Here is a 12660-nt window from a genome sequence, read left to right on the forward strand (position 1 = left end):
GAAATGTTGATTGCTATAAACTGTTCTATTAAAAATTTCATAAATAAATCGAATTTGATAGCAGAAAACATAAAAGTCCATTTACTTATTTAAAAGTTGAAGTGTCAAGAATATGTCGCTGAATATGATTCCTTTAAACCAAAGGACAGCATAAAATTTCATAATATTTTTGAAGTATATTTATATACCGAAAAAAAAATTAAATAGTTTTATTCGCGTCATTTAAATCCTTTTGAAAGTAAAACTAAAAACTAAATTTTAAGGCGAATCTGAGAAATTTTTGTTGAAAAATTCTTGAGTTATTATATAAATTATGAAAATTATTCTGTAGTACACATAAGACTCAAATGCTGAACAGCTCTTTCTTCAATACTCATATTTTAAAAATGATGAATAGTTTCAGTAAAAAAAAATGTTTTTATATTAATTGTAGTTCAATCATATCCACTTTAATTTACTAATGAAATTTTACGGGAACTGACAGAAAATTAGAGAGATAGTACATTATGGCTTAAAGCCTTTATAATAGTATGAGTGAATAATTTAACTCTCAAATTTTGAAATTTAAAAATACTTTGATAAAGAAGCTATTTAAGACAAGTTACATAAAACATATTAACAAATTTTTTCTGAAAATTTTAATAAGCATTTTAACAATTTTTTTAACAAGCATTAAGATTGGCTAACTGGCTGTTGTCGCCAAAGGCGGCTAGTTTAAAAAATAAAAGAATCTCAAATTTTTTTGAACAAATTTGTGTTTTAATTAAAATGCATGCAAATTCGATAAACCTTTTAATAAGAATACTTAATATTAATTCTATTTATTTGATTTTAACAATATGAACTAATATTTTGAGCCAAAAAAAATTAAATTATTGTTTCTGTTGAAATAAAAAAAATAATACTTTCTTCAAAATATATTTTAATTTTCAAAATTTATCATTAAAAATTTCTTTATGGAAGACAAAATTATTATAAAATATTTCAGCCATATAATTAACAATATACACCAGCCAAAAAATGCTATGGATATTTGTTGGCATTTAATAGAGTACTTCATAATAAAAAAATGAAAAATAAAACTTTTTCAAAAAAAAAATTCTGAAAAAATCTTATTATTTCTTTAAACAAACTTAAATAATTAAAATACTATGTTACTGATATAAACTTATCAACAAAGTTTATAGAACAACAAATTGTTCCAGTAGGAAATTTATTTCGAATTAATACTCTTAATTTTGATACTGTTCATTAAGTTAAACCTTGAGAAATTTTTTGAAAAAAATTTGACGCATTTCTAATAATAATTTTAAGTCGTCAAATGCTTGATAACCAGGTTAAAACCAATTATTTCAAAGTCAGATTCAGACAATGAAACGTAAATGTAATAATTCGTAATGCAATTTTTTTTAATCCCAACTTTCCTTTTTTTTATGCTTCGTTGACGTTCTTCATGCTGTAAGCAGATAGAAAACTCACTCAAGCGAGATTTCTCGCGAGTATATAAACGAAAAAGTGAGACCAAAAGGCAATTAATTATCTAACTAATCATCACTTGGACAGGCAGCATTAATTACTTCAATATGATGAAAATTGTGGTAAGTTTTCCTTTTTTGTAAAATTAAAGGTGAGATAAAATTATCTTTATTTGTATGGACGAACAGTTTCAGTATACATAAATAAAAATTATCTACTCAAAAGTCAAAATGTTTCAATCATTCGCTTTTATTTTTTTATAAATTTGATATTTGAGTCAAAAAATTAAACTTGTCTTCTGTCTTATTTGTATAGTTAGTTTAAAACTCTTAATAAAAAACTAATTGTATATATATTGTGTAGTTAAAATATTCTTACACTACTAATCCTTCAAATCTTGTTATTCTTAAGTAAAATATCATCAGAAATGTTAATTACATAAATTTCTCCTTTTATTTGTTTTAAACCTTAAACCTTCTTTCCCAGTTTCATGTAAAATTTTCTTCTGTAGTAAACAATTCTTTATTTCTGCAGTAAACAATTTACATTATAATGCTATGAATCTTAGTAGAAAAGGCTTAGTAGAAAAAAAAGCTTAGTAGAAAGCTTAGTAGAAAAAAAATGAATACATCTTCTAATGAATTCATTTGAAAAAATGAATACATACATATAAAATGTTTAATCAATTGTGTTCTACTCTTAAAATTAAGAAAAAAATCATTACAAAATAAATATGGCCTCTTATATAAATTAAAGCTACCTTTGAAAAAAAAATAAAAATGCTTTGGGAGATAAAAACACATAAGAATTTTATTTCAAAGTAAGGATTTTTATTTATCAGTGGTTTCAGGAATCCTCATAAGTAGTGCTAAGATAGTAGTTGTAATTTAAACTAAATGAAAATAGTAATAGTAATCTAAATTAAGTATAAAATACAATAAATCGGCTATAAATCTTTAAAAAATATCAACTCAAACTTTATTAAAACGTTCAGAAATAATGCCTTTATTTAGATTCTAAAAAACAAAGAAATTTCATGAAATGTTTTAAAAATTTCACTTTTCATAGAGGTGTATGTATAGTATTATAAAAAAGTTACTGATAATTTATATCGAAAAATATGTCAAAAGAAGTTTTCTTCAATAATGCTTCCTCAGTTATAGTATAAACGATCAAAAAATGTGTGCAGGTCTTAGAAGGATAAAATTAAATGAAGGAAAATGTGGTCAAAGAATTAAAGAACCAACTCTGATTTTTAAGAAATATTCAGTATTCAGTTCTGTCAATATATTTTTTAAAGGAGTTTTGATCCTGCTAAAGGAGAATTTCTATATATGAGATGAAAGCATACTATTAGTATCCCTGTTTATGAACACCCGAAACTTTACCTTAATCGCGAATAAATTCAGATAAAATATTTCCTATCTCATTTGTCGCCATTTTTTTGTCAATACTAAACAGCAATTTTAAGGAAATGGGGGTTCCTAAATCTTACTTACCTGTTATAGATGAAAGTTACAAAATATCCTATAATTTGTATTAAAATTAAATGTCTAAACTAAACAATCGAATCTAGATGAGGAACGTAAGTATTGAAATAAATAACAGAATTAGAATTACGTATTGCTTCTTTGAAAGGGAGATTGGTTCGGCATAAATATCTACCAACACTTAAACAAAAATTCTGATATGAAAGAAATACAATTCATTAAAATATAAGCTTTCTAAATGGAATTTCCTTTTTTTTTTTTTTTTCACAGTTCGCTCTTGTTTTGGCGGTGGTAGCAGCCGTGTGCTCAGGAGATGGTGTCGATGTTATTCACCACAACAGCCATCATGGGCACGGAAATGGAATCAGCACCAGATATTTCTACAAAGGACATGGCTATGGGATAGGATCCGGAATCTATGGTTTGGGATACGGCGGCTACTACGGTGGTTATGGAGATGGTTATGGCTATGGTGGCTATGGAGATGGGTACGGCTATGATGGCTATGGAGATGGATATTATGGAAAAGGATACTACGGAAAAGGATATTATGGAAATGGATATTACGGAAATGGATATTACGGAAATGGATATTATGGAAATGATGGATATGGATATGGTGGATACGGATACGGGCCTTACAATTATTATGGAAGATATGGTCATCATGGGAAATACGGTCTTGGATATGGAAAATATTTAGGAGGCCTTGGCTATTATGGTGGTTATGGATATGGAAGCTACTTGTAAAGAATGTACCGGTCAGTAACTGAAGTTTAACTTCGTAGATTTTAGGGATGCATATTTTGTCTTTTGTGTAGGTAATTTGTTCTTATAATGTGTCTCCACCGTTAATTATGTGGTTTACATTATTCTATTCGTGACTCAAAATATCAATAAAAATGAACTTTACAGTTAATATAATATAAGAGTAATTTGCTGACAGTTAATGTGACTATATACATGGCTAATATTACTAAGCAAAATGTTAATGTAAGAATAATTACAACCCTCTCTTCAATTAATTAATTTTTATTAACAATTGAATAATGCCATTATAAAAATATGATGAAGAAATTCATAAGTTTAGAATTTTGTAGGATACTGCTATAAAAATAATAAAAAAATCTATAACAAATTGAAATATCACACATTTTATTTTTTTAATCGAATAACACTGTAACAGAATTATTCAGAAGAATGATAGCTCAAATTCTACTATTTTCTTGCACTTAAAATATTTCAAGTTTTGCTTAATAAAAAGAGTTAATGAGTGTTTACAAAAGTACTAAATCGCTTGTATTAACTTTTTTTAATATTGATATTTTCTATATCGTTTAAAACAAGACAAATCCTGCATAAATTTGTTCTAATTCAATTTCATTTATCTTTCAGGAAAACCAAAATGTTAACCAGCAAAGTGTCAGTCACCCAGAGATGAAAAGAAGATATTAATTTTAAAAACTAAATAAAAAATTGTTATTGAATACTTTTTCAGTTTCTTAATTTGTTCTTGAAAATCTAATACAGTTTTTGAACAATACGCTAATTATAGAATTCTATACGGTATGGAACGACTTGAGCATAATTATCTTTCATTTGAAACAAATTTAAGAAATTATTTTTGAGCATGTTATGAAAGTATACCGGACATATAAATTTTTATTTCTGGTGTTTGAAATAAAATTGGCAACTTTTAATCCAACGGAAAACAGATTTACTTTCTAATATAAATGAAAAAGGATATTGTGTGTTAATAAAGTTGTTTCCACTGAGTGATTACAATTTCTAATATTTTATTATTTGTAACAATTACAGTTGTTGCAGCCAGTTAACAGAGTTTTGATTTTTGAGATCAAATTAATATGAAATTTTATCTCCTAAACAATGCCACCACATAGTTTCCTCTTATTTTTTATTGATGTAATGATTTGCTGTATTAGAATTCAAATTTTGAAATTACCCGATGGCTATTTTAGTTTGAACCTCGCAACAAAAAAGATGATGCATGAGCCATTAATTTTCTCTGTAAACCTTCAATCTACAATATCAAGAGATGTTTTACCGGAACTGATTCAATGTATAAGAATGTTATAAATTGAAATAATTATCTATTATCTATTCAAATTCAATATATTGAAATAATTCTCTTGATCATTATCTGGTCTTCTAGATTAAAGAAATCTAGAGAGCTAGTTCGCATGTATTTCAGTTCATTTGCGTGAGCATTAACATTTCAGTGACAATTCTAATCAGAATAATTATAAAATAGTGTTTTTAGTTAAAGTTTTTTTGTTTTTCTAAAATAAGAAAGTTTTTCTGTTTTCCATTTGAGAAATTCAAGGGTTTTTTATGCCTTTGAGATCATGTATAAGTATATTTTAAAAAATCAAGTTTTACGCCAATAACAAAATTAAAATCAAAATAATTGTCTCTAAAAGAATTAATCAAAAGCTGAAATTTTTATATAGAATAAACATTTATATAAAATGGTATCAGTTCGAATTATCTCAAATATCGTCAAAAAATAAAAAAAAAATGACATCCAAATAATTATAAAATAAACAAAATTCATTAAATAATAAAATGAGAAACATGTAAATTTATGAGAAATATCATTATTCATGCAAACATATAGCTTTAAATTACTTTAATAAGGATAAATCCAATCAAAAAATATATGCATTAATAAATTATTCAAGTTCTTCAAATTATAAAAAATTAATTGAATCAAAGGCCTTAGGAATATAAATATCTATATATAGAAGGTGAAGTTGACAGACATTTTAACGAGTTACTTTTACTAAATAAATAAATACGCAATAGCTGAACTTTTGGGAATGGATTCTTGTCCATCTGAAGATTTTAAAATTCTAACTTTAGAAAAAAAAATATTTTATACTTTCAAAAAATTTTGAATAAAATTAAAATAAGTCGATTAATTTTGCAATCATTTGTTTCATTATTTTGGGAAGAAGAATAAGTTTGGTTTGCTTTCAAACATTTGGAAATGCATTTATTTTTTAAGAAAACTTAAAATGAAATTAGAAGACAAGAAATGAACTAAAATCGGTGGAGACAAGAATTCTCCACCGAATTTAGTTATAAAAACAAGTTAAATTATCAGCTTCAACATTTAAAGAAGATTTCAGCTCATTAATGGCCCAAAAAATATTGACAACTAATAGGTGTCAATGTTAACCAAATTTCCGGAGTAATTGTCATTATTCCATATATTTCTTTTATAAGCAACTTTGACTCCTATAAAAACCTGAAATAATTAACAGTAATATCATTATTATATTCGTAATATGCACCATTAAAAATAATATTTGTTTCTTGACAGTTTAATTAAATATTAACTGCCTTTCGCGACCGTCTGGTTCTCTGTAATAAATACTCGCCAAAATTTTCAATTTTATGTAATTTGACCTCTTAATAGCTTCTTCGGGAAAATATTTTTATACTGCAAATTTTGAAAGTTATATAACTCATGCAATTATATAAACCTTTAAACCTTATATCTTTTGTTCATTGTGTTATGTATCTTCCTCTGATAATTCTCAAAATATCTGAACTTCAAACTGAAATAGACGTAATTAAACAATTGTTATTATTGCTAACACCAAACAGATTAAAAATAAAACTCGAGTTCAGAAAACAGACTCGTTTAGCATTGAAGTCTTATGTACAATACAGGATATATTTTTTTTATAATTTATGAAATATCTCAAAAAAGTTATTGAATAAAAATTTATTTGATACAGCCTAAAATTCAGTGATTAGTTTTACTCTCAAAAGGATTGAGATGAAGCAAATAAGAATTTTTTTTTATCTTGATTCAGTCAATAAATGTACTTTTAAAAATATCAGGAAGTTAAATTTTATACCGCCTTTTCTTCAACAAAAATATTCTTGACATTTCAACTTTTAAATAAAAATAAAATGTTCCTATCTTCAAACTCCGTTCGATCATGTTATGAAGATTTACATATCTCTATTTTAAAACAATCAATAAATTCATAATTTTAAGTTAATCAGCCTTCAAGAAACACAAGGTGAAGATTAACATTTCTATGAAATATCAACTGAGTAGACGCGCGTATTTATAAGAGTAATATTTAAACTTTCATAATTCATTCGGTTTTAATCGTAAAAGAATAGACTACTTTTGATTTAAAATGCTTGTCACCCCTTATTAACTTTCATTTAATTGGAATTTCAAAAGGGAATTGGAAGTGATTGGAATTTCAAAAACAAACTCAAATAAAAGAAAAAAAAATTAAAATGTTTTTTTTTCTTATTTTATGTTTAATCCTGATCTAATTATCATTATGTTCCAAAGTTTTTTTATAAGTCTTTAAAATATCTACAATTTATTTTTTTCCTTTCACATTACTATTTTTTTTTATTTAAGCTGGAAATATTGATGTTCAATCTTCACAACTACCCCCCCCCCACTCCTTATATGGCATCATCTAAGAGCACATTTAGGGTAGATAATTGAAGCCAATAAAATTTTTTTACGCGTTTCTTTCCAGGTAAAGGTAAGATTCCTGTGGATTGTAAATACTATTTTCATGTAGTAAACAGAATATGAATATAATGAAAAATACATACAATGAATATTTACTCGTAGTAAAGACTTTAATTGAAATAAATTGTTAACAATTCAATAATAGACCCAAAATATTTAGCAAAGTTTTTTTTTTTTTTTTTTTTTTTTTTTTTTTTTTTTTTTTGTAAAATAAAGGCCATAAATGAGAAGGAGTGCAACAGAGAACTAGACGGAAACTAACTAATGGAGCAATAGACAATAGATGGAAACTAACAAAAATCTTCTGAATTAAAAAAAATAATTTAATTATTCTCAAAAAAAGCGTGCACTGTTTGATAAAAGTTTCATTGTAAAATCTTCACTTAACAAAACAACAAAAACTTAGCAATCAACTACCTTTATTGTATTAACTGGACATGAAATTATTTAAAATTAAATATAAAAAGAAAGATGACATTGAACGCAATTATAAAACAATATACAATGCTGTCAAAAATATAATTCCTTGTTTGTCTACCTGAAAGTTCGATCCAATTAAGAAAGAATGATGAAACTGTCTCACAATCGTCTTATCTTTTATAATAAAATAAAATAAACATAAATAATTTTATTAAAAATATTTATAGTTTGGTTTTGCCGAGATTTTGACTGAATGGATTTTTTCTTGCAGCTTTTACAGTTGCTTTTTATACCAATCTTGTATACAGAAAGGATGAAATTTCTTTTCTAAATAACAAACAACAAAGATTTTTTTTTATTAGCTTGTTGTTACAATATCAAATACATTTTTTTATTATCATGCTTTTGACGGAAAAATCAAGTTGTAATTCGTTTCACAAAGAATTTTTTTTGCGCAAATGAATCAGACTTTAACGCTATCACAAGCGATGATAAGTAAATTAAGTTTATGCAAAAATTTCAAATAAGATAGTTTTGACCTACTAAATAAACCCCGTATTTTATGGTCTCTTTTCAGCTAAGTGCAAAGCATTTAAAAAATGAACCAATAAGAGATTATACAACTAGTTCATATTTATTCCTGAATGCGTTAATAAATTCAATAATAAAAACAAACGCTTCATAAAAGCTCTTTTTATTACATTAAAAATCGGAAAATAATGTTTTATAAGTAATAACTAAGTTAAGTCAAAATCGTTACTGCTAGAAATGATAAAATGCTTACTATAATTTTATATGTCTATATTGTTAAAGATTTCACGTTTACATAACATTTTTAATTTTTTGTAATTTTTTGTTAAATTTCCCTTTATGTGATATCTATATATTTTAATTTTCTTACGGGAATATTCATAAAGCTTCACAAAAATATAGTTTTTTTAGATCTCTTAGTTTTTAATTTAAAAAATATTTTTATTTTTTATTTTTCAGAAAGATAGCAAATGTATATTTTAAAAACATACATTTATATAAATAAATAAAATTGTTCTTCTTAATTTTTTTAGTCTTAAATATATTTCATAATTCATTATTTAATATTCAAGAATATTAAAATCAGCTTTTCCCCACAAATTCAATTATTGGATAACGCTCTTCATACGAAAAAAAAATATTCATTTAATATCAATAAGTTAACTTTAATTCAGATCCAAAAATGTAATTATTTTGTAACGATATTAGGAGTTTAAAACTGAAAAGTATTTGAAAACTTTAATTCCTCAGAAAGTGTAATAAAATAAATTGAAAAATATTGGCTTTACCAAAATGAAGATTAAAGTTAAGGAAATAATGCAAACTTAGACAATATTTCGACAGAGGTTTCAAGACTTTGAAGTAGCTGAATTAATATAAAATGTTTTAAGCTAAATATTGTTAAAGTTTTCATAAATAATCTTCACAACATTAACAACTAAAAGTTGATTAAAAACTTTTAAATTTATTACATAAATAACTATATGATAGTTAAAAATTATAATGAACAAATTAAACGAAGCTTACCAGAGACACAAAATTGGTATAAGCTTCAACGAAAAAATAAGAATCCAAGTTAACTGCCTCTAGTTTTTGTATTCGAGGATTTTTCTTTTTTCCACCGAAAGCGAAATATGGTGAAATTTGATTGGTATTCTGATGATTGAGAAACGATTCACAAAAACGGGTTGTATTAAAATCTACAATCAAAATGAAGAAATCGGAATTTTAATGCTTCAAATAGTACGGTTTAAAGATAAGAAAACAAAAAAAGATTTAATTTCTTTGGGAGTGCCTTTGACCGAAATTCAATGCAGATATGAAAAATGTTCAGTATTTGAACCGTAACGGTTAGTATAAAATGCATTTTAGTTCGATAAATCAAACATTAGGTACATTTAGCAGTTCTAAGATAGTTAGAAAAATGATGAAAATTGTGGTAAGTGTTTTAATGAAATATTTATTTTCGCTCGGCAATAACCAAACTATTTTATCAGTTCCCCTTTCCTTTTCTGACTTAAAAATTTCTTATTTTATTTTGGAAAATGCAGCTACATGAAAAAAAATAATCACTTTAGAAATAATTATTATTATTAAAATTATTGGAGTTAAGCGTTTTATGGTGTGGAATTCCATATAATAATTTCTTTTTCTTTATAATTCAGAAATTAGAAGCATGTTTCTTTGGTTGTTTTAGTTTTCGGTAGCATTCGGTAGTATTAAATTGAAAGGACATTAAAGATTGATGAATATCTAGTTTTTGCAAACTTAAACTTTTATTTTTTGGTTAAATATCTCATATTTAGAGCTTCCAATATGAACGAAAAATGGTTTTCTTTTTGTATAACTTTGAAATAAATATAAATTGAAAATAACAAATTCAGATCTCAGATTTCAAACATAAATTTTTGTGGAAATCAATTTAATTGGAAATTATTTAATTTTTTAATATATATATATATATATATATATATATATATATATATATATATATATATATATATATATATATATATATATATATATATATATATATATATATATATATATATCATGATCCATAAACTGAAAGCAATTTTAGTGTTGTAACCAGCAAAGTAAAATATGTTACGTCTCTGTGCAGATGATTATTTAAAATTCTATCATAAGGGGAAAAGTAAATCAATAGGAATGAATTATTCAGAATTTTTTAAGTTGTTATAATGTATTTTATATACAAGAATTATCTTTTTTGAAAGATTGAACAATACCGAATTAAGTCCATTCGTCGAACTGTTCTCTCGGTATCAACAAACATTTGCTTCTTTAAAATTAAATGATGAACAAAACTTTCAGGATATGCTTTTTCTAACAGTAAGATGCAAAGTTTAATTTTTAAATTGTACCAATAATCAAAATATTACAATAACATTAAACTAAAGAAATAAAATAAAAATATCTAAATAATGACATTCATTAAAATAAATCTATATTTTTTCAAACAATGGGATTAATTCATGCTATATCATAAACAGCATGGCAAAGTTCATTTTGTATCTTTCACCGATCTATTTGCCCAATTGTCTTATATATGCAATTTCCAAATTCTTGATAAAAGCCAGCTGAAGTGGTCTCCATAAAACTTTCTTGTAAACTCTTTAATAAATTTGCTGTGCCAGAGAAGACTAATATGTCATTGGCGAAATATTTGGCGTGAATTTAGCATTTATGCTGAATGTATCGTATCCTCTTTAACGAGTTACTTGGCAATTAATCTCTGGCATGCGTTTATAGAATCCAAAAATCGAATCTTCGGTTTAAACTAGTTTTTTCTCAACCGATTGAAACAAAAATTTAACACAAAACTGCATTTTCAATCACAAACTCTCATCCCAGATTTGATATATTTAAGTCATTGCATTTTTAAATTATCGTGTTTACATGAGACTGAAAGTACAAACCGACAAACAGTCAACCGAAAGATGGATTTGGCTCAAAATTTGACAGATGTCTACTCTATAAACGTAAAATCTGTGCATAGAATTTTATCTGCCTAGCCCTCTCCGTTTTGTAATTATCCTGTTAACTTACATTAGAGCAGCCAGAGAGACGTACTTCCTCTGAACGGATTTTATGAAAAATTTGACGGAAATCTGCAAATTTGATATAAAGATATACCAAATTTCAGAGGTCTAGCTCAAAGCATTTTTGAGTTATATTTATCACAGATAGATAGACAGACGAATATTTTCCAAAAATGTGTTTTTGGAACTCAGAGAGTTCTAAAACATGATGTTTCGTCAAAATCTCGAGTTTGAATTTTCCCACAATTACTACACTTTCTCTTTGCTACCTATAAGAGAAAGCGAAAGAATCTTGTCTGACATATTTGATGAGTATCACATGCGAGTGAATTCACACCCTTGCGTTGCATAAAATTTATCCTCTTTTAAAAAAGTATTGAAAAAAGTACTTAAAAAGTACTAAAAAAAAGTGCTCAAAAATTTCTGCTGACATTTGGGATGTATTTTGTTACAATAATTAAAAATCGCTGATAATGCTTGGCTTTTATACTAAAAAATAAACAAATTTTTTCAGATCCTCGTCTTGGCCTTAGTAGCCATTGCTGCCTGTTCTCTAGACGTCATTCCTCATTACAGCCATCATGGACACGGACATGGAATCAGCAGCAGATATTTCAGGAAGGCACAAGGACATGGATATGGCGGATATGGTCTTGGATACGGAGGATACGGCTATGGTGGCCTTGGAGGATATGGTGGTTATGGTCTTGGATATGGAGGTTATGGATATGGTGGCCTTGGTGGATATGGAGGTTTCGGTTATGGATACGATGCATACTTGTAAATCGAAAGAACCGCATCCAGCAAACTTCATTTCGACTAATCTGTTTCTTTAAATTAAAATAGACTGATTCAACAGTACTTTAAGCCAAACAAGAATTTATTCATTGACATTGTATTGTATAAAATGATGCCATCTGAAATAACAGTTAAACTCTCTCAAATAAAAATATTTTATGAACTGTATATTTATTATATAATTAATAAAATGTTATTCAAAAGTTATCAGTTTTTCCATATGCTAATTGATTTATTTCTAGATTCAAGTTATTACTCTTAACAAACTAATTAATTATTTTTATTTATAAATACGACTAAGAGATATTTTCAACGACGTACAAGATTGCTTTCAGTTTTTGACAAA

The 12660-nt window shown here is 25.9% G+C and overlaps 2 protein-coding genes across 2 annotated transcripts; both read left to right on the top strand.

Annotated features, from left to right (window-relative positions):
• The first annotated feature begins 1550 nt into the window (after positions 1-1550).
• LOC129962125 (keratin-associated protein 19-2-like) lies at positions 1551-4436 on the top strand. Its single transcript, XM_056075863.1, has 3 exons — positions 1551-1598; positions 3237-3727; positions 4362-4436. The coding sequence occupies exons 1-2, from the start codon at positions 1584-1586 to the stop codon at positions 3714-3716; spliced, it is 495 nt and encodes a 164-aa protein (XP_055931838.1). The 5' UTR covers positions 1551-1583; the 3' UTR covers positions 3717-3727; positions 4362-4436.
• A 5423-nt stretch (positions 4437-9859) lies between these two features.
• LOC129991548 (neuropeptide-like protein 31) lies at positions 9860-12397 on the top strand. Its single transcript, XM_056098240.1, has 2 exons — positions 9860-9892; positions 12031-12397. The coding sequence occupies exons 1-2, from the start codon at positions 9878-9880 to the stop codon at positions 12298-12300; spliced, it is 285 nt and encodes a 94-aa protein (XP_055954215.1). The 5' UTR covers positions 9860-9877; the 3' UTR covers positions 12301-12397.
• Positions 12398-12660: the final 263 nt, after the last annotated feature.

Source organism: Argiope bruennichi, chromosome 2 (genome assembly GCF_947563725.1).
Source record: "Argiope bruennichi chromosome 2, qqArgBrue1.1, whole genome shotgun sequence".
Classification (NCBI taxonomy): domain Eukaryota; kingdom Metazoa; phylum Arthropoda; class Arachnida; order Araneae; family Araneidae; genus Argiope; species Argiope bruennichi.